General features: G+C 38.9%; 2 protein-coding genes across 3 annotated transcripts in view; both read right to left on the bottom strand.

Moving 5' to 3' along the window:
* Positions 1–7,558, bottom strand: part of LOC106069435 (contactin-like) — an 83,182-nt gene extending 75,624 nt beyond the window's left edge. For both annotated transcript variants that reach the window (XM_056004943.1, XM_056004944.1), the window contains exon 1: positions 7,220–7,558. The gene's annotated coding sequence lies outside the window, so the exon portion shown is untranslated. The remainder of the gene's footprint in view (positions 1–7,219) is intronic.
* The window catches only part of LOC106067086 (mucin-2-like), a 34,888-nt gene continuing 13,750 nt past the window's right edge, over positions 2,281–23,418 (bottom strand). Inside the window, exons 2-3 of the mRNA XM_056045573.1 lie at positions 2,575–4,549; positions 2,281–2,489 (exon numbers count right to left, since the gene is read on the bottom strand). Of these exons, the coding sequence (XP_055901548.1) occupies positions 2,281–2,489; positions 2,575–4,549 (2,184 nt within the window). The remainder of the gene's footprint in view (positions 2,490–2,574; positions 4,550–23,418) is intronic.

Raw genomic sequence — 23,418 nt, 5'->3', positions numbered from 1 at the left:
TCTCTTTTATCGAGATATTAAATGCATTTTAAAGGGTTTTACAATCTCACATAACTCGTTTGTTGACAAATGAATTACTGCCTAAGGACATCGATGTCTTTGCACTTCACCTTATAAAACTCTATGAGGAAATGACGCTTCTAGGATGTATTAAATTAAAAAAAAATTAAATATAAATGACAATTTTTAAACATTTGTTACCGATGTTCAAATTGAGTTGCAGGAAAAACAATAGATTGACACTATTGTGTCTTCAGTAAAATGATTGTTAACATAGGAGTCAATTAAAAATAGTAGGTCTACTAGTCAATAGCTTAAAAAGGGACTATGCAAAAGATTTGAAAGTCATGAAAATGAGTTTAGGCCTAATTTTTTTTTATGTAATCACTGCAGGTTATTTGATATAATTTGTTTATAATGTAACCAGAAGCTATTTGACTTAATTTTTGTATAATAGGCATAAAATTAACGATCTGTTATTGACAGCATGAAAATGAATAAATAAATGACAATTTATTCAAATTTACCTTCTCATGTTTTTTTTATTAGTGTTTTTCATAAAAAATGGGGGGGGGGGGGGGCGCTGGCAGATCTTTAAAAAAAAAAAAAAGATGAAAAAGGGGCGTAGACCAAAAAAGGTTGAAGACCACTGATATAGATAGAGGGATCAAAGAGGCTGAATTTTAAAAAATGTGTGATTAAGTGAAAGAGTGTGAAGAGAGAGAGAGATAAAAAAAGAGAGAGAGAAAAGAGAGAAAGAAAAGAGAGAGAAGGGAGAAAAAAGAGAGAGAGAAAAGAGAAAGAGAGATAAAAGAGTCAGAGAAGAGAGTGAGAGAAGAGAGAGAGAGAAATAGAGAGAAAAGAGAGAGAGAGAGATGGAGCGACTCAAGAAAGAGGACACTTGGATTCTAAAACTTAATCTTCGCCTAGAAGTTTTGAGCTTCAGAACCTCGCGAGAACATCAACCGTTCCTCTGACACTTCTTGAGTTGCTGCTAAATCTAAGGCCTAGCAGACCTTAAGATCACGCTGGCCAGTTGACCTAAGGGGCATTAACTCATTTTTCTAATTTGCTACATTCCAGAAATGAGGTAGACAGACAGACAGACAGATAGATAGATAGATAGATAGATAGATAGATAGATAGATAGATAGATAGATAGATAGATAGATAGATAGATAGATAGATAGATAGATAGATAGATAGATAGATAGATAGAGACTCCTGCTGTTGTTTCGCATGCTAAGTAAACTCAAAGAAACCATTGTTAGGCCTATACTGATACATTAGACGCTTACTAGCGTTATCCATTTCATCATGCTGATGTATCAAAGAGACACTAGGCGGCCCGCGAACTCAAAGAAATGCCCACTCCGCCAGCTCTTGTCTATGTAGAAGCGTGTTGCACTGACACGTGACAAGGTGACATTCACGCTTCGCTGCCTCAACGAAATGGGGGAGAAAACTGCGCACTCTTAGTGGAGAATTCCTTTTTTTTTTCAATAGCGCCCACCCCCTCCCAATTTTCAAAGTTTACGAAGGTAGAGGACCTCGCGCACACTGGATTGTAAGACCATAGTCCATCATTTTACATATTTCTTTACATTCTATTTTTAACATTAATATAAAAAAAATTCACATAACTAAATGTCACGATGCTTAAGGCCATAAGTAGCCACCGCCCCCCCCCCCCCGTATTTGTGCGCGTTGAAGTTGAAATGTGATTCTTGATTAACTCTTTCCATTGTCTGCCACTAGGCACGGACGGACAGACAGGCAAGTCAAAACACAATCAAAGTCCTGTTCAATGTGAATGTTGAAGTGCAACAGAAGCTACTGATTGTCATCAGTTTTTGTCTCCGCCTTTGTATTACTTTATACCGGTCTATGACAAAAGGTTTAGTGGAGAGACATAAAAAGGGGGGAGGGAGTTGCAATAAAGGCAGTTGGGAAAATGTCCAGCTGTGTCTAGTTTAGGCCCAGTGTATGCCTGGGTTTTAGTTCGACTGTAAGTCTACCCAGATCTTGGTTCTTGTCATTTGTTTTGAATGGAAAAATCTACTGACTGTTGGTAGAAGAGCAGGTTGTTGGTCGCAGTACTAGCTAGCTATAGTCATAATGCGAATATGCAAAGACGAATTTATTTTCTAATTCAAAATCTTAAAAGTTTCACTTATTTTCCTTAACCCTACTTAAACTAGGCCCCGCGCTATCCGTTTCGCATAGGGCCCCGCAATCACAAGGGCCGGCCCTTGTTGTAAGTATTTGTACTGATGCCTACTAGTCGAAGTGTTGGTTGTTGGTAGAGGTGCTGGTTGTAGGTGGAACTGTGGAAGTGTTGGTTGTTGGTGGAACTGTGGAAGTGTTGGTTGTTGGTGGAACTGTGGAAGTGTTGGTTGTTGGTGGAACTGTAGAAGTGTTGGTTGTTGGTGGAACTGTGGAAGTGTTGGTTGTAGGTGGAACTGTGGAACTGTTGGATGTAGGTGGAACTGTGGAAGTGTTGGTTGTAGGTCGATGTGCTAGTTAGCTTTGTTCATAATGCTGGCTGTTGTAAGTACTGGTAGTGATGCCTACTAGTTGAAGTGTTGGCTGTTGGTGGAAGCTGGTTGTTGGTGGAAGTTGGTTGTTGGTGGAAGTTGGTTGTTGGTCGAGGTGTTGGTTGTTGGTGGAAGTTGGTTGTTGGTGGAAGTTGGTTGTTGGTGGAAGTTGGATGTTGGTGGAAGTTGGTTGTTGGTGGAAGTTGGTTGTTGGTCGAGGTGTTGGTTGTTGGTCGAAGTGTTGGCTGTTGGTCGAGGTGTTGGTTGTTGGTGGAAGTTGGTTGTTGGTCGAGGTGTTGGTTGTTGGTCGAGGTGTTGGTTGCTGGTCGAGGTGTTGGTTGTTGGTCGAGGTGTTGGTTGTTGGTCGAGGTGTTGGTTGTTAGTCGAGGTGTTGGTTGTTGGTCGAGGTGTTGGTTGTTGGTCGAGGTGTTGGTTGTTGGTCGAGGTGTTGGTTGTTGGTCGATGTTTTGGTTGTTGGTCGAGGTGTTGGTTGTTGGTCGAGGTGTTGGTTGTTGGTCGAATTGTTGGCTATTGATGGAAGCTGGTTTTTGGTCGAGGTGTTGGCTGTTGGTCGAGGTGTTGGTTGTTGGTCGAGGTGTTGGTTGTTGGTCGAGGTGTTGATTGTTGGTGGAAGTGTTGGCCGTTGGTCGAGGTGTTGGCTGTTGGTCGAGGTGTTGGTTGTTGGTCGAGGTGTTGGTTGTTGGTCGAGGTGTTGGTTGTTGTTCGAAGTGTTGGTTGTTGGTCGAGGTGTTAGTTGTTGGTCGAAGTGTTGGTTGTTGGTCGAGGTGTTGGTTGTTGGTCGAAGTGTTGGTTGTTGGTCGAAGTGTTGTTTGTTGGTTGTTGGTCGAGGTGTTGGTTGTTGGTCGAGGTGTTGGTTGTTGGTGGAAGTGTTGGCTGTTGGTGGAAGTGTTGGCTGTTGGTGGAAGTGTTGGCTGTTGGTCGAGGTGTTGGTTGTTGGTCGAAGTGTTGGTTGTTGGTCGAAGTGTTGGTTGTTGGTCGAGGTGTTGGTTGTTGGTCGAGGTGTTGGTTGTTGGTCGAGTTGTTGGTTGTTGGTCGAGGTGTTGGTTGTTGGTCGAAGTGTTGGTTGTTGGTGGAAGTGTTGGTTGTTGGTCGAGGTGTTGGTTGTTGGTCGAGGTGTTGGTTGCTGGTCGAGGTGTTGGTTGTTGGTCGAGGTGTTGGTTGTTGGTCGAGGTGTTGGTTGTTAGTCGAGGTGTTGGTTGTTGGTCGAGGTGTTGGTTGTTGGTCGAGGTGTTGGTTGTTGGTCGATGTTTTGGTTGTTGGTCGAGGTGTTGGTTGTTGGTCGAGGTGTTGGTTGTTGGTCGAATTGTTGGCTGTTGATGGAAGCTGGTTTTTGGTCGAGGTGTTGGCTGTTGGTCGAGGTGTTTGTTGTTGGTCGAGGTGTTGGTTGTTGGTCGAGGTGTTGATTGTTGGTGGAAGTGTTGGCCGTTGGTCGAGGTGTTGGCTGTTGGTCGAGGTGTTGGTTGTTGGTCGAGGTGTTGGTTGTTGGTGGAAGTGTTGGTTGTTGGTGGAAGTGTTGGCTGTTGGTGGAAGTGTTGGCTGTTGGTCGAGGTGTTGGTTGTTCGTGGAAGAGTTGGCTGTTGGCGGAAGTTGGTTGTTGGTCGAGGTGTTGGTTGTTGGTCGAAGTGTTGGCTGTTGGTGGAAGTGTTGGCTGTTGGTGGAAGTGTTGGCTGTTGGTCGAGGTGTTGGTTGTTCGTGGAAGTGTTGGCTGTTGGCGGAAGTTGGTTGTTGGTCGAGGTGTTGGTTGTTGGTCGAAGTGTTGGCTGTTGGTGGAAGTGTTGGCTGTTGGTGGAAGTGTTGGCTGTTGGTGGAAGTGTTGGCTGTTGGTCGAGGTGTTGGTTGTTCGTGGAAGTGTTGGCTGTTGGCGGAAGTTGGTTGTTGGTCGAAGTGTTGGCTGTTGGTGGAAGTGTTGGCTGTTGGTGGAAGTGTTGGCTGTTGGTGGAAGTGTTGGTTGTTGTTGGAAGTGTTGGCAGTTGGTCAAAGTGTTGACTGTGCTGACAGTAGTTTATATATTTTATTGTTTTTCTTCTTTCTTTCCATTGATAACATAATTAACATTTGATTAATTTAAGTCCTAGATCTATATAAATTGAATTGTGGTTTTCATATGACACAGATCTTGGATGTCTTTAGCTTGACCGCGCCTTCAAAACACTACTCACGCTTGAGAACTGTGGTCAGCCTTAGAAACATGATAAAGACACTATAACATTGTAAGACTATATAAACCACATGTGCAACTCATGACTTAATATGTAATGGTTGTATATATAAGAGAAATCATGCACAATCACTGTCACGTATGTAAATACTGCAAGTTTCATCTCCTCTTATCTATATAAAAAAAATTAATTACCACTAACCGATTAATTAATTTGTTAGTGCTCGGATTGATTCCTGTATTGTCTTCATGTTATGTTGTCGTGACTAACGACCAAATTTCAACTTGATCTTGGATTGGGAATGGGAAGAAAAAAAAAGCATGTAGAAGAATTGACCCAGACAGAAGGAGTTAATACTGATTTTTTGTTTATCTTGGGCCCATGACGTTGAACTATACGCAGAGTTGGAGAACCACTGCAAGAGATAACAAATGTCGCCGCGTAATGAACTTTCGCTAAGACACCGCCTGTGTTTACCTGGGTCTATTTGTTTGTGCTTTCTCTGTCGGTTTTGTAAGTAAAAAAAAAAGGTCATTGGCATTAATCTTTTTCGGCTTCTTTGACGTACAGAAGGGGAAGGGGAACAAACGGCGAAATGACACGATCTGAAGTCTGGGTGAAAGTATCAAGGTGTGGGGCTAACAGAGCAATAAGAACAGCTCGACACAGGATTTCTCACGAGCGGAAGACACATACAAATGTAAACCAGTGTTGTTGGTTGTTTTTTTTTTTTTTGCCTTGCGAAGCTTATACCAACTCACTCTGTCACTCTCTCAGTCTGTCTGGTAAAAAGTTTGTACACGTTTCCCCTCCACCTATTCTCATATCAAGTTGAGACTTTGCACAATTATTCCTTGGTATAGATAATACATGAATCATTGAAAAAAACAACACTTTTAATCAATTAATAATTAATTATTTTGTTTGATACCATCAAGGGAAATTAATCATTCAGTTATCAATGATATGGCTAAATATGTCGGTTTACTCCCCTTAGATAATTGTACACGTTATTTTTCCCACACACATTCTCGGGTCAAGTTGAAGTTTGAAACAGTTATTTAATGTACCGAGCAAAACTTGAATCAATTTAGACAAATTAAACAAAATTAGTCAATTAATTATTGGTAATTAATTATTTTGTTTGATATCAAATAAAGAAAGTAACATCTACATTATTGAGAGATATATTTGGAAAAGTTTAATTCTTCCTTTTAGATAAACTTTGTTATTTGTTGCTTTTTTTTAAGGATTAAAAAAAAATATTTTGCTTGTTAAAGATAGCCATTGAGGATTTCAGACGGGCTAGAACAGGCCTTAAATCAACTTGTAAATCTTTGATTCAATTTACGAAGATATCCATCCAAGTAGTGCCACCATTCATGGACGACTCTGGCTGGTTTCAACACATCGTCAATTAAAATATTTAGCACTGGCTTATATTATCTGTTCTAATAAAGGGCTCCAAAACGGGCCCATATCTCAAATTGCTTAGGGCCTTTTCAAGCCTAAATACGACACTGGATGCCCGAGAAAAAAAACAGGAAAAAAAATAATTGAATTATAAGTTATGTTCTCTTTTGAATTAACTTCTATAATCTTATAAGATAGAATAATAAGCAGGATAGCGATACCTCTTAGATTTATTGCTACGCTTTTTTTTTAAAGTAAAACATAAGATTAAAATATAACTGTATTCTGATTTTTTTGAAATATCTAGTTCAATAATTACGAAATTAAACCCGATTTCAGAAGAATATTTGTCACAGACCTATATTAACACACTCTGTCTGTCTTTGTACACCGAAAACTCCATTTATCCCCCCCCCCCGCCCCCGTATTACGTAAATTATTATTTTTTCTTTGGTTGGACCTAAGTTTTCATTAAAAAAATCAACGACAACATAACATGAAACCTGAGATGAGAGTGTTTATGTATTGGATTCCGTATTAAGTATTTACGTCTAAACCAAGTGGTTGTTACAAAGCTTATATCTACTCACTATGTTTGTCTGTCTGGCCAATAGTAGATATATCACATTTCTCTGACACCCTATCTCGGATCAAGCTCAAATTCCACACAATTATATCTTTTACCTGACAACACAAGAATCAATTTAAAAAAAAAACTAACTGATTAGTTAAATTAACTATTGGTAATTAATTACTTTGTTTTGTATCTCAAACAAGGGAAAGAAATAGTAATTAACTAAAATGGTGGTATAAGCTGAGTTAGTCCCCTTTTTTCTTTTTATAAATGCTTTTTTTCTTGTTAGTCTAGATGTATTACAAATTTAAATGACACGACTGATCCAAACTCATTGACACAAGTACGCTTAATAAAAGCTTTTTTTTTTAAAGTATTTTTAAATATTTTTTTTTTGTTTTGTTTTTCCATCTGATTCTAGATGTAATTAGTAGTGTCGCAGAGAAACTTATTTCTCATATTCAGGAAGCCTCCTATCCACAAATCAGCTTGTTAGACTACTCTAGACTACTTACCTTGGTATGGAAAACTGAGAAATATCCAAATGCCTTTTATGACACGAAATATCCAAACGTCTTATATCCGTTTAATTCGTATGGAAAACGATTGAGATTTGGCGACAGAAATATACACTAGAAATTAAGCTCTAAATGTAATGCTTTATATCCAAGGCATTATTAAAATAACAATAGTGAATATCTGTCCATTATATATATCTAGAAATACGAAGCATAGGTTTATTTTAGCCCTCGTTTAGATCGATCCCTGGCGTTGTTGGTTCTGTGATATTCCTAAGTGACTTGTATTAAGAAAATCACTACACGGGAGACAAGTCCTTGACTTTGTCTAGGTTATCTACCCTTGTCCCTTCAAACGGCAAGAAGGTTGCTGTCCCTTCTTTCCCCCCCCCCCCCCCCCACTTCCCGTTTCGAATTGAGTAAAGCTTAATCCGTGACGTCAATAGTGAGAAGACAACCCAACGAAAAAGGAGGGGTGGGGGAAAAGTGAATGTTATGACTGGAGATAGGTATAAATGTCTAGACAAAATGTCAATTAGTTCGTATTTATCATGGCATTCTTAAAACAGTGCAGCGAAGTGAAAGTTGAAAGGAGCGATGCAAAGGGAACTCACTCGTCACTAGTCGTGGCAGGCTTGGCTTAATTCTCTTTGAAAAGAGCGGTCAACTATGGTGCAAGGTGGCCAACACAACGACAGATTGTTAATAGTTTAATATAAGACGTAAATATTAACCATTATAATTTTTTTTTGTTACGTTTTTTGGACGTTTCTTCGGAATTGAAGACTATTAGATCCTAGCCAAAACTTTACGCAGGAGGATAGCAGCGGTCAGGATACGAATCTTAAACTCGGGACCACCGAACGACAGTCCAGAGCGCACATCACGTGACCTGGCAGCCATCTTCATAATAGCAATATTTATGTTTGTTGCAATGGCACTGGGTGGTGAATATGTCTAAGCATATGTCTAAAAATATGTCTTAGCAGTGGGAGAACCATCGAGATTGATTTACATTCGAGGATTCATTAAAGGCGACTAAAATTCATATTTATTATTACGTTGTTCTTATGGGACTATTATTTCATGAATAATACCATCCAAGGAAGATATTTCCATCAGTAGCTCTTTCTTGTGTGGTGGTAGAATATCTACATCTTTTTTTCGACTGGCAATTGTTTCTATTGGCCAAGACGTCTTTGAGGCTTTGCATGACAATGTACAATGTGGAGAAATAATCGAGAAATATTTGCTTTTGATACTTTCTGTATGATTTTTGGTATGTTTTCGTGAGCACCTCTATTACAATGAATTCGGTTTTCTTGTTTTGGGACATGTACGAATTCGGTCTCTCATGTAATGTCACTCCAGGATATTTCTATGATTTTGTACTGCCAATTGTTCTTCAACTGGTTCGCAATGCTCACGGAGTGTCAGATACTGCTTTAAGAGAAAACGCATGATGTCCAAGATTCTCTACATTTTCCCCTCTTGCTTATTAAAATCTTGAGCTTTGCTGTCATTATTGTTGCCTAGTCACAAACTTCAAGCTCCCTCCAAGCAAGTGATGTTTGGCTGAGAGGTTAAAACCGCTTGGTTACGGATTGGCCACCTTTCAATGGGGCTTGTGTTCGAATCCCGACTCTAGCAGGGTTATGTTTGCTGAGCGGTTGGGAAACCTTCTCTCAGATACCCCCTCTCCCCACTGGTCCACTGGATCATTACTAATTAGTAATTTAAAAAACAAACATCATTATAAACGTGCCCATAACCAGTGCATTGATCAATGAAGGAACATCATGTAAGGCTAAAAAAAAGTTTAAAAGAGATTTAAACAAATCTGGTAAAATTTGATTCCAGCTGGTCTACAGCTTACATTGAATTTAATTGAAGAAAGAATATAGGACATGACAAATCACCACAACAAATAAACATATCTGTTTTTATTCATGTAATTACAATGTGTAGTTTTACTGAGAAAAGTTTGTTCTCAGTTTTATGCCCCCCCCCCCACCACTTGATGTCCCGTGCGGCCCGCACCACCCACACATTGCTAGCTACGCCACTGGCTGGAGGTCACTTACAAAGGCCTCGGAGTACACATTTGAGACCAAAGAAAAATCCGTTGCCGAGGACAGACGTAGATGGCAAAAAGAAAAAAATCTAAATCGACCACCGCGTTCAATAGTTATGCCTGCCCTGGATGTGGAAAAAATATGTAGGTCACAGCTGGAGCTGTCTAGCCACGAGAAATACTGCATTCCTCATTAATCTTCGGACTCGAAGACAAAACCTTATATATATATATATAATGTGTATGCATCATTAATTGCTTCAACACTTAACGTCGCAGTCGTATTTGATTTCAATGAAGGTGATACATAGGCTGAAAAGTACAGTGTTTTGTTGGGGATATAAAAGTATGGCAACATGTTTAGGATATCGGGATAGAGAGCTCTAGCTGTAATTATTTCAAGCAGAAAATAATATAAGCAATTGTGCGTCATCTTATTCGTGTATCTCGCCACTGACATTTCTGATTTTACAAATAGTGCCGTTTTTCCCACTTGGGTGTCAACCCTTTTTGAGTGTCATTGGTGCGGCCCGCACCCATCGCACGACATAGTGACGCCAATGTGTCTTAATACAAAACGAAATCACGTGATAAGTATTAACCTATCAGAGTTTGTAAAAGTTATCGGTTTGTTAGAAAAGACTGGCTGTTATGCTAAGTCGCTAATTTTCCCACCTCCACGCCAATCCGGCACACTAGCAGCATCGACTTACCTGGACACTGGTGTGTAAACTTTAAAGATTTTGTGCATTCTTCAGAGAAACAATGTTTACTGTTTGAAAGGGACTTGGTTTCTACCGGACAACATTGCTCAGATCTCTGAGAGTGTCCTTTGTTTTGTTATGACTGGTGAAACATTTCCTCCAGTTGTCTAACTAACAATGTCACGTACTTGTCAAAACACAACAAAGAGAGAATAGAACAAATATTCAGAATCATATAAACCATATAAAAATACAGTTTGATTCTTGATCGTCCGACGTTTACGGGTGTCTGATTATCGAGGATAAATACTACGAAAGGTTAACTGTACTTCAAAGAATTTATATTTATAATGTACAGTATTAAGGTATTCTCTTGACTTTCAATGGTATAAAATAAAATATACGGGTAGACAAAAAAATCTATTTATCTTTTAAATATAACAAAATTTTGTTTCTTTCTTCGTGTTGTCTTCAATGGATTTCACAAAATGTTCTATTTTCTCCCTAGTTTTACAAAGGTTCTATCACCTCTGTCTGGTACACATTTGGAACATGTTATTTCTCCCTAGTTTTACAAAGGTTCTATCAACTCTGTCTGGTACACATTTGGAACATGTTATTTCTCCCTAGTTTTACAAAGGTTCTATCACCTCTGTCTGGTACACATTTGGAACATGTTATTTCTCCCTAGTTTTACAAAGGTTCTATCACCTCTGTCTGGTTCACATTTGGAACATGTTATTTCTCCCTAGTTTTACAAAGGTTCTATCACCTCTGTCTGGTACACATTTGGAACATGTTATTTCTCCCTAGTTTTACAAAGGTTCTATCACCTCTGTCTGGTACACATTTGGAACATGTTATTTCTCCCTAGTTTTACAAAGGTTCTATCAACTCTGTCTGGTACACATTTGGAACATGTTATTTCTCCCTAGTTTTACGCAGCTTCTATCAACTCTGTCTGGTACACATTTGGAACATGTTATTTCTCCCTAGTTGTACGCAGCTTCTATCAACTCTGTCTGGTACACATTTGGAACATGTTATTTCTCCCTAGTTCTACGCAGCTTCTATCAACTCTGTCTGGTACACATTTGGAACATGTTATTTCTCCCTAGTTTTACAAAGGTTCTATCACCTCTGTCTGGTACACATTTGGAACACGTTATTTCTCCCTAGTTGTACGCAGCTTCTATCACCTCTGTCTGGTACACATTTGGAACATGTTATTTCTCCCTAGTTGTACGCAGCTTCTATCACCTCTGTCTGGTACACATTTGGAACATGTTATTTCTCCCTAGTTGTACGCAGCTTCTATCAACTCTGTCTGGTACACATTTGGAACATGTTATTTCTCCCTAGTTTTACAAAGGTTCTATCACCTCTGTCTGGTACACATTTGGAACATGTTATTTCTCCCTAGTTTTACAAAGGTTCTATCACCTCTGTCTGGTACACATTTGGAACATGTTATTTCTCCCTAGTTTTACAAAGGTTCTATCACCTCTTTCTGGTACACATTTGAAACATGTTATTTCTCCCTAGTTGTACGCAGCTTCTATCACCTCTGTCTGGTACACATTTGGAACATGTTATTTCTCCCTAGTTTTACAAAGGTTCTATCACCTCTGTCTGGTACACATTTGGAACATGTTATTTCTCCCTAGTTTTACAAAGGTTCTATCACCTCTGTCTGGTACACATTTGGAACATGTTATTTCTCCCTAGTTTTACAAAGGTTCTATCACCTCTGTCTGGTACACATTTGGAACATGTTATTTCTCCCTAGTTTTACAAAGGTTCTATCAACTCTGTCTGGTACACATTTGGAACATGTTGTTTCTCCCTAGTTTTACAAAGGTTCTATCACCTCTGTCTGGTACACATTTGGAACATGTTATTTCTCCCTAGTTGTACGCAGCTTCTATCAACTCTGTCTAATACACATTTGGAACATGTTATTTCTCCCAAGTTGTACGCAGCTTCTATCAACTCTGTCTGGTACACATTTGGAACATGTTATTTCTCCCTAGTTGTACTCAGCTTCTATCAACTCTGTCTGGTACACATTTGGAACATGTTATTTCTCCCTAGTTTTACAAAGGTTCTATCACCTCTGTCTGGTACACATTTGGAACATGTTATTTCTCCCTAGTTTTACAAAGGTTCTATCACCTCTGTCTGGTACACATTTGGAACATGTTATTTCTCCCTAGTTTTACAAAGGTTCTATCAACTCTGTCTGGTACACATTTGGAACATGTTATTTCTCCCTAGTTACACGCAGCTTCTATCAACTCTGTCTGGTACACATTTGGAACATGTTATTTCTCCCTAGTTTTACAAAGGTTCTATCACCTCTGTCTGGTACACATTTGGAACATGTTATTTCTCCCTAGTTTTACAAAGGTTCTATCACCTCTGTCTGGTACACATTTGGAACATGTTATTTCTCCCTAGTTTTACAAAGGTTCTATCACCTCTGTCTGGTACACATTTGGAACATGTTATTTCTCCCTAGTTTTACAAAGGTTCTATCACCTCTGTCTGGTTCACATTTGGAACATGTTATTTCTCCCTAGTTTTACAAAGGTTCTATCACCTCTGTCTGGTACACATTTGGAACATGTTATTTCTCCCTAGTTTTACAAAGGTTCTATCACCTCTGTCTGGTACACATTTGGAACATGTTATTTCTCCCTAGTTTTACAAAGGTTCTATCAACTCTGTCTGGTACACATTTGGAACATGTTATTTCTCCCTAGTTTTACGCAGCTTCTATCAACTCTGTCTGGTACACATTTGGAACATGTTGTTTCTCCCTAGTTGTACGCAGCTTCTATCAACTCTGTCTGGTACACATTTGGAACATGTTATTTCTCCCTAGTTGTACGCAGCTTCTATCAACTCTGTCTGGTACACATTTGGAACATGTTATTTCTCCCTAGTTTTACAAAGGTTCTATCACCTCTGTCTGGTACACATTTGGAACACGTTATTTCTCCCTAGTTGTACGCAGCTTCTATCACCTCTGTCTGGTACACATTTGGAACATGTTATTTCTCCCTAGTTGTACGCAGCTTCTATCACCTCTGTCTGGTACACATTTGGAACATGTTATTTCTCCCTAGTTGTACGCAGCTTCTATCAACTCTGTCTGGTACACATTTGGAACATGTTATTTCTCCCTAGTTTTACAAAGGTTCTATCACCTCTGTCTGGTACACATTTGGAACATGTTATTTCTCCCTAGTTTTACAAAGGTTCTATCACCTCTGTCTGGTACACATTTGGAACATGTTATTTCTCCCTAGTTTTACAAAGGTTCTATCACCTCTTTCTGGTACACATTTGGAACATGTTATTTCTCCCTAGTTGTACGCAGCTTCTATCATCTCTGTCTGGTACACATTTGGAACATGTTATTTCTCCCTAGTTTTACAAAGGTTCTATCACCTCTGTCTGGTACACATTTGGAACATGTTATTTCTCCCTAGTTTTACAAAGGTTCTATCACCTCTGTCTGGTACACATTTGGAACATGTTATTTCTCCCTAGTTTTACAAAGGTTCTATCACCTCTGTCTGGTACACATTTGGAACATGTTATTTCTCCCTAGTTTTACAAAGGTTCTATCACCTCTTTCTGGTACACATTTGAAACATGTTATTTCTCCCTAGTTGTACGCAGCTTCTATCACCTCTGTCTGGTACACATTTGGAACATGTTATTTCTCCCTAGTTTTACAAAGGTTCTATCACCTCTGTCTGGTACACATTTGGAACATGTTATTTCTCCCTAGTTTTACAAAGGTTCTATCACCTCTGTCTGGTACACATTTGGAACATGTTATTTCTCCCTAGTTTTACAAAGGTTCTATCACCTCTGTCTGGTACACATTTGGAACATGTTATTTCTCCCTAGTTTTACAAAGGTTCTATCAACTCTGTCTGGTACACATTTGGAACATGTTGTTTCTCCCTAGTTTTACAAAGGTTCTATCACCTCTGTCTGGTACACATTTGGAACATGTTATTTCTCCCTAGTTGTACGCAGCTTCTATCAACTCTGTCTAATACACATTTGGAACATGTTATTTCTCCCAAGTTGTACGCAGCTTCTATCAACTCTGTCTGGTACACATTTGGAACATGTTATTTCTCCCTAGTTGTACTCAGCTTCTATCAACTCTGTCTGGTACACATTTGGAACATGTTATTTCTCCCTAGTTTTACAAAGGTTCTATCACCTCTGTCTGGTACACATTTGGAACATGTTATTTCTCCCTAGTTTTACAAAGGTTCTATCACCTCTGTCTGGTACACATTTGGAACATGTTATTTCTCCCTAGTTTTACAAAGGTTCTATCAACTCTGTCTGGTACACATTTGGAACATGTTATTTCTCCCTAGTTACACGCAGCTTCTATCAACTCTGTCTGGTACACATTTGGAACATGTTATTTCTCCCTAGTTTTACAAAGGTTCTATCACCTCTGTCTGGTACACATTTGGAACATGTTATTTCTCCCTAGTTTTACAAAGGTTCTATCACCTCTGTCTGGTACACATTTGGAACATGTTATTTCTCCCTAGTTTTACAAAGGTTCTATCACCTCTGTCTGGTACACATTTGGAACATGTTATTTCTCCCTAGTTTTACAAAGGTTCTATCACCTCTGTCTGGTTCACATTTGGAACATGTTATTTCTCCCTAGTTTTACAAAGGTTCTATCACCTCAGTCTGGTACACATTTGGAACATGTTATTTCTCCCTAGTTTTACAAAGGTTCTATCACCTCTGTCTGGTACACATTTGGAACATGTTATTTCTCCCTAGTTTTACAAAGGTTCTATCAACTCTGTCTGGTACACATTTGGAACATGTTATTTCTCCCTAGTTTTACGCAGCTTCTATCAACTCTGTCTGGTACACATTTGGAACATGTTGTTTCTCCCTAGTTGTACGCAGCTTCTATCAACTCTGTCTGGTACACATTTGGAACATGTTATTTCTCCCTAGTTGTACGCAGCTTCTATCAACTCTGTCTGGTACACATTTGGAACATGTTATTTCTCCCTAGTTTTACAAAGGTTCTATCACCTCTGTCTGGTACACATTTGGAACACGTTATTTCTCCCTAGTTGTACGCAGCTTCTATCACCTCTGTCTGGTACACATTTGGAACATGTTATTTCTCCCTAGTTGTACGCAGCTTCTATCACCTCTGTCTGGTACACATTTGGAACATGTTATTTCTCCCTAGTTGTACGCAGCTTCTATCAACTCTGTATGGTACACATTTGGAACATGTTATTTCTCCCTAGTTTTACAAAGGTTCTATCACCTCTGTCTGGTACACATTTGGAACATGTTATTTCTCCCTAGTTTTACAAAGGTTCTATCACCTCTGTCTGGTACACATTTGGAACATGTTATTTCTCCCTAGTTTTACAAAGGTTCTATCACCTCTTTCTGGTACACATTTGGAACATGTTATTTCTCCCTAGTTGTACGCAGCTTCTATCACCTCTGTCTGGTACACATTTGGAACATGTTATTTCTCCCTAGTTTTACAAAGGTTCTATCACCTCTGTCTGGTACACATTTGGAACATGTTATTTCTCCCTAGTTTTACAAAGGTTCTATCACCTCTGTCTGGTACACATTTGGAACATGTTATTTCTCCCTAGTTTTACAAAGGTTCTATCACCTCTGTCTGGTACACATTTGGAACATGTTATTTCTCCCTAGTTTTACAAAGGTTCTATCAACTCTGTCTGGTACACATTTGGAACATGTTGTTTCTCTCTAGTTTTACAAAGGTTCTATCACCTCTGTCTGGTACACATTTGGAACATGTTATTTCTCCCTAGTTGTACGCAGCTTCTATCAACTCTGTCTAATACACATTTGGAACATGTTATTTCTCCCAAGTTGTACGCAGCTTCTATCAACTCTGTCTGGTACACATTTGGAACATGTTATTTCTCCCTAGTTGTACTCAGCTTCTATCAACTCTGTCTGGTACACATTTGGAACATGTTATTTCTCCCTAGTTTTACAAAGGTTCTATCACCTCTGTCTGGTACACATTTGGAACATGTTATTTCTCCCTAGTTTTACAAAGGTTCTATCACCTCTGTCTGGTACACATTTGGAACATGTTATTTCTCCCTAGTTTTACAAAGGTTCTATCAACTCTGTCTGGTACACATTTGGAACTTGTTATTTCTCCCTAGTTTTACAAAGGTTCTATCAACTCTGTCTGGTACACATTTGGAACATGTTATTTCTCCCTAAATTTTACAAAGGTTCTATCACCTCTGTCTGGTACACATTTGGAACATGTTATTTCTCCCTAGTTGTACGCAGCTTCTATCAACTCTGTCTGGTACACATTTGGAACATGTTATTTCTCACTAGTTACACGCAGCTTCTATCAACTCTGTCTGGTACACATTTGGAACATGTTATTTCTCCCTAGTTTTACAAAGGTTCTATCACCTCTGTCTGGTACACATTTGGAACATGTTGTTTCTCCCTAGTTTTACAAAGGTTCTATCACCTCTGTCTGGTACACATTTGGAACATGTTATTTCTCCCTAGTTTTACAAAGGTTCTATCACCTCTGTCTGGTACACATTTGGAACATGTTATTTCTCCCTAGTTTTACAAAGGTTCTATCACCTCTGTCTGGTTCACATTTGGAACATGTTATTTCTCCCTAGTTTTACAAAGGTTCTATCACCTCTGTCTGGTACACATTTGGAACATGTTATTTCTCCCTAGTTTTACAAAGGTTCTATCACCTCTGTCTGGTACACATTTGGAACATGTTATTTCTCCCTAGTTTTACAAAGGTTCTATCAACTCTGTCTGGTACACATTTGGAACATGTTATTTCTCCCTAGTTTTACGCAGCTTCTATCAACTCTGTCTGGTACACATTTGGAACATGTTATTTCTCCCTAGTTGTACGCAGCTTCTATCAACTCTGTCTGGTACACATTTGGAACATGTTATTTCTCCCTAGTTTTACAAAGGTTCTATCACCTCTGTCTGGTACACATTTGGAACACGTTATTTCTCCCTAGTTGTACGCAGCTTCTATCACCTCTGTCTGGTACACATTTGGAACATGTTATTTCTCCCTAGTTGTACGCAGCTTCTATCACCTCTGTCTGGTACACATTTGGAACATGTTATTTCTCCCTAGTTGTACGCAGCTTCTATCAACTCTGTCTGGTACACATTTGGAACATGTTATTTCTCCCTAGTTTTACAAAGGTTCTATCACCTCTGTCTGGTACACATTTGGAACATGTTATTTCTCCCTAGTTTTAAAAAGGTTCTATCACCTCTGTCTGGTACACATTTGGAACATGTTATTTCTCCCTAGTTTTACAAAGGTTCTATCACCTCTGTCTGGTACACATTTGGAACATGTTATTTCTCCCTAGTTTTACAAAGGTTCTATCACCTCTGTCTGGTACACATTTGGAACATGTTATTTCTCCCTAGTTTTACAAAGGTTCTATCACCTCTGTCTGGTTCACATTTGGAACATGTTATTTCTCCCTAGTTTTACAAAGGTTCTATCACCTCTGTCTGGTACACATTTGGAACATGTTATTTCTCCCTAGTTTTACAAAGGTTCTATCACCTCTGTCTGGTACACATTTGGAACATGTTATTTCTCCCTAGTTTTACAAAGGTTCTATCAACTCTGTCTGGTACACATTTGGAACATGTTATTTCTCCCTAGTTGTACGCAGCTTCTATCAACTCTGTCTGGTACACATTTGGAACATGTTATTTCTCCCTAGTTGTACGCAGCTTCTATCAACTCTGTCTGGTACACATTTGGAACATGTTATTTCTCCCTAGTTTTACAAAGGTTCTATCACCTCTGTCTGGTACACATTTGGAACACGTTATTTCTCCCTAGTTGTACGCAGCTTCTATCACCTCTGTCTGGTACACATTTGGAACATGTTATTTCTCCCTAGTTGTACGCAGCTTCTATCACCTCTGTCTGGTACACATTTGGAACATGTTATTTCTCCCTAGTTGTACGCAGCTTCTATCAACTCTGTCTGGTACACATTTGGAACATGTTATTTCTCCCTAGTTTTACAAAGGTTCTATCACCTCTGTCTGGTACACATTTGGAACATGTTATTTCTCCCTAGTTTTAAAAAGGTTCTATCACCTCTGTCTGGTACACATTTGGAACATGTTATTTCTCCCTAGTTTTACAAAGGTTCTATCACCTCTGTCTGGTACACATTTGGAACATGTTATTTCTCCCTAGTTGTACGCAGCTTCTATCACCTCTGTCTGGTACACATTTGGAACATGTTATTTCTCCCTAGTTTTACAAAGGTTCTATCACCTCTGTCTGGTACACATTTGGAACATGTTATTTCTCCCTAGTTTTACAAAGGTTCTATCACCTCTTTCTGGTACACATTTGGAACATGTTATTTCTCCCTAGTTTTACAAAGGTTCTATCACCTCTGTCTGGTACACATTTGGAACATGTTATTTCTCCCTAGTTTTACAAAGGTTCTATCAACTCTGTCTGGTACACATTTGGAACATGTTGTTTCTCCCTAGTTTTACAAAGGTTCTATCACCTCTGTCTGGTACACATTTGGAACATGTTATTTCTCCCTAGTTGTACGCAGCTTCTATCAACTCTGTCTAATACACATTTGGAACATGTTATTTCTCCCAAGTTGTACGCAGCTTCTATCAACTCTGTCTGGTACACATTTGGAACATGTTATTTCTCCCTAGTTGTACTCAGCTTCTATCAACTCTGTCTGGTACACATTTGGAACATGTTATTTCTCCCTAGTTTTACAAAGGTTCTATCACCTCTGTCTGGTACACATTTGGAACATGTTATTTCTCCCTAGTTTTACAAAGGTTCTATCACCTCTGTCTGGTACACATTTGGAACATGTTATTTCTCCCTAGTTTTACAAAGGTTCTATCAACTCTGTCTGGTACACATTTGGAACTTGTTATTTCTCCCTAGTTTTACAAAGGTTCTATCAACTCTGTCTGGTACACATTTGGAACATGTTATTTCTCCCTAGTTTTACAAAGGTTCTATCACCTCTGTCTGGTACACATTTGGAACATGTTATTTCTCCCTAATTGTACGCAGCTTCTATCAACTCTGTCTGGTACACATTTGGAACATGTTATTTCTCCCTAGTTACACGCAGCTTCTATCAACTCTGTCTGGTACACATTTGGAACATGTTATTTCTCCCTAGTTTTACAAAGGTTCTATCACCTCTGTCTGGTACACATTTGGAACATGTTATTTCTCCCTAGTTTTACAAAGGTTCTATCACCTCTGTCTGGTACACATTTGGAACATGTTATTTCTCCCTAGTTTTAAAAAGGTTCTATCACCTCTGTCTGGTACACATTTGGAACATGTTATTTCTCCCTAGTTTTACAAAGGTTCTATCACCTCTGTCTGGTACACATTTGGAACATGTTATTTCTCCCTAGTTTTACAAAGGTTCTATCACCTCTGTCTGGTACACATTTGGAACATGTTATTTCTCCCTAGTTTTACAAAGGTTCTATCACCTCTGTCTGGTTCACATTTGGAACATGTTATTTCTCCCTAGTTTTACAAAGGTTCTATCACCTCTGTCTGGTACACATTTGGAACATGTTATTTCTCCCTAGTTTTACAAAGGTTCTATCACCTCTGTCTGGTACACATTTGGAACATGTTATTTCTCCCTAGTTTTACAAAGGTTCTATTAACTCTGTCTGGTACACATTTGGAACATGTTATTTCTCCCTAGTTTTACGCAGCTTCTATCAACTCTGTCTGGTACACATTTGGAACATGTTATTTCTCCCTAGTTGTACGCAGCTTCTATCAACTCTGTCTGGTACACATTTGGAACATGTTATTTCTCCCTAGTTGTACGCAGCTTCTATCAACTCTGTCTGGTACACATTTGGAACATGTTATTTCTCCCTAGTTTTACAAAGGTTCTATCACCTCTGTCTGGTACACATTTGGAACACGTTATTTCTCCCTAGTTGTACGCAGCTTCTATCACCTCTGTCTGGTACACATTTGGAACATGTTATTTCTCCCTAGTTGTACGCAGCTTCTATCACCTCTGTCTGGTACACATTTGGAACATGTTATTTCTCCCTAGTTGTACGCAGCTTCTATCACCTCTGTCTGGTACACATTTGGAACATGTTATTTCTCCCTAGTTTTACAAAGGTTCTATCACCTCTGTCTGGTACACATTTGGAACATGTTATTTCTCCCTAGTTTTACAAAGGTTCTATCACCTCTGTCTGGTACACATTTGGAACATGTTATTTCTCCCTAGTTTTACAAAGGTTCTATCACCTCTGTCTGGTACACATTTGGAACATGTTATTTCTCCCTAGTTTTACAAAGGTTCTATCACCTCTTTCTGGTACACATTTGGAACATGTTATTTCTCCCTAGTTGTACGCAGCTTCTATCACCTCTTTCTGGTACACATTTGGAACATGTTATTTCTCCCTAGTTTTACAAAGGTTCTATCACCTCTGTCTGGTACACATTTGGAACATGTTATTTCTCCCTAGTTTTACAAAGGTTCTATCACCTCTGTCTGGTACACATTTGGAACATGTTATTTCTCCCTAGTTTTACAAAGGTTCTATCACCTCTGTCTGGTACACATTTGGAACATGTTATTTCTCCCTAGTTTTACAAAGGTTCTATCAACTCTGTCTGGTACACATTTGGAACATGTTGTTTCTCCCTAGTTTTACAAAGGTTCTATCACCTCTGTCTGGTACACATTTGGAACATGTTATTTCTCCCTAGTTGTACGCAGCTTCTATCACCTCTGTCTGGTACACATTTGGAACATGTTATTTCTCCCTAGTTGTACGCAGCTTCTATCAACTCTGTCTGGTACACATTTGGAACATGTTATTTCTCCCTAGTTGTACGCAGCTTCTATCAACTCTGTCTGGTACACATTTGGAACATGTTATTTCTCCCTAGTTGTACGCAGCTTCTATCAACTTTGTCTGGTACACATTTGGAACATGTTATTTCTCCCTAGTTTTACAAAGGTTCTATCACCTCTGTCTGGTACACATTTGGAACATGTTATTTCTCCCTAGTTTTACAAAGGTTCTATCACCTCTGTCTGGTACACATTTGGAACATGTTATTTCTCCCTAGTTTTACAAAGGTTCTTTCACCTCTTTCTGGTACACATTTGGAACATGTTATTTCTCCCTAGTTGTACGCAGCTTCTATCACCTCTGTCTGGTACACATTTGGAACATGTTATTTCTCCCTAGTTTTACAAAGGTTCTATCACCTCTGTCTGGTACACATTTGGAACATGTTATTTCTCCCTAGTTTTACAAAGGTTCTATCACCTCTGTCTGGTACACATTTGGAACATGTTATTTCTCCCTAGTTTTACAAAGGTTCTATCACCTCTGTCTGGTACACATTTGGAACATGTTATTTCTCCCTAGTTTTACAAAGGTTCTATCAACTCTGTCTGGTACACATTTGGAACATGTTATTTCTCCCTAGTTTTACAAAGGTTCTATCACCTCTGTCTGGTACACATTTGGAACATGTTATTTCTCCCTAGTTGTACGCAGCTTCTATCAACTCTGTCTGGTACACATTGGGAACATGTTATTTCTCCCTAGTTGTACGCAGCTTCTATCAACTCTGTCTGGTACACATTTGGAACATGTTATTTCTCCCTAGTTGTACTCAGCTTCTATCAACTCTGTCTGGTACACATTTGGAACATGTTATTTCTCCCTAGTTTTACAAAGGTTCTATCACCTCTGTCTGGTACACATTTGGAACATGTTATTTCTCCCTAGTTTTACAAAGGTTCTATCAACTCTGTCTGGTACACATTTGGAACATGTTATTTCTCCCTAGTTTTACAAAGGTTCTATCAACTCTGTCTGGTACACATTTGGAACATGTTATTTCTCCCTAGTTGTACGCAGCTTCTATCAACTCTGTCTGGTACACATTTGGAACATGTTATTTCTCCCTAGTTATACGCAGCTTCTATCAACTCTGTCTGGTACACATTTGGAACATGTTATTTCTCCCTAGTTTTACAAAGGTTCTATCACCTCTGTCTGGTACACATTTGGAACATGTTATTTCTCCCTAGTTTTACAAAGGTTCTATCACCTCTGTCTGGTACACATTTGGAACATGTTATTTCTCCCTAGTTTTACAAAGGTTCTATCAACTCTGTCTGGTACACATTTGGAACATGTTATTTCTCCCTAGTTTTACAAAGGTTCTATCACCTCATTCTGGTACACATTTGGAACACGTTATTTCTCCCTAGTTGTACGCAGCTTCTATCACCTCTGTCTGGTACACATTTGGAACATGTTATTTCTCCCTAGTTGTACGCAGCTTCTATCACCTCTGTCTGGTACACATTTGGAACATGTTATTTCTCCCTAGTTGTACGCAGCTTCTATCAACTCTGTCTGGTACACATTGGGAACATGTTATTTCTCCCTAGTTGTACGCAGCTTCTATCAACTCTGTCTGGTACACATTTGGAACATGTTATTTCTCCCTAGATGTACGCAGCTTCTATCAACTCTGTCTGGTACACATTGGGAACATGTTATTTCTCCCTAGTTGTACGCAGCTTCTATCAACTCTGTCTGGTACACATTGGGAACATGTTATTTCTCCCTAGTTGTACGCAGCTTCTATCAACTCTGTCTGGTACACATTTGGAACATGCTATTTCTCCCTAGTTGTACGCAGCTTCTATCAACTCTGTCTGGTACACATTGGGAACATGTTATTTCTCCCTAGTTGTACGCAGCTTCTATCACCTCTGTCTGGTACACATTTGGAATATGTTATTTCTCCCTAGTTTTACAAAGCTTCTATCAACTCTCTCTGGTACACATTGGGAACATGTTATTTCTTCCTAGTTGTACGCAGCTTCTATCACCTCTGTCTGGTACACATTTGGAACATGTTATTTCTTCCTAGTTTTACAAAGCTTCTATCAGTTCTGTCGGGTACACATTGGGAACATGTTATTTCTTCCACAAAAATTCTCGGATCAAGTTGAAACTTTGCACAATTATTCATTGGCAAAGACAATACATACATTTAAAAAATATAACCAATTATTTAATCAATTACTGGTAATTAATTACTTTGTTTGATACCAACAAGGAAAAATAATTCTACAGTATTCAAATATACTGTTAATATGTGGGAGCTCTGTCCCCTTAGATAATTGTACACGTTTTTTCTCAAACACCCATTCTCGGATCAAGATGAGACTTTTAACAATTATTAACTGTACCTAACAAAACATGAATCAATT

This window comes from Biomphalaria glabrata, chromosome 11 (assembly GCF_947242115.1).
Source record: "Biomphalaria glabrata chromosome 11, xgBioGlab47.1, whole genome shotgun sequence".
NCBI lineage: Eukaryota > Metazoa > Mollusca > Gastropoda > Planorbidae > Biomphalaria > Biomphalaria glabrata.
This window is presented reverse-complemented; position numbering and strand designations above follow the sequence as displayed.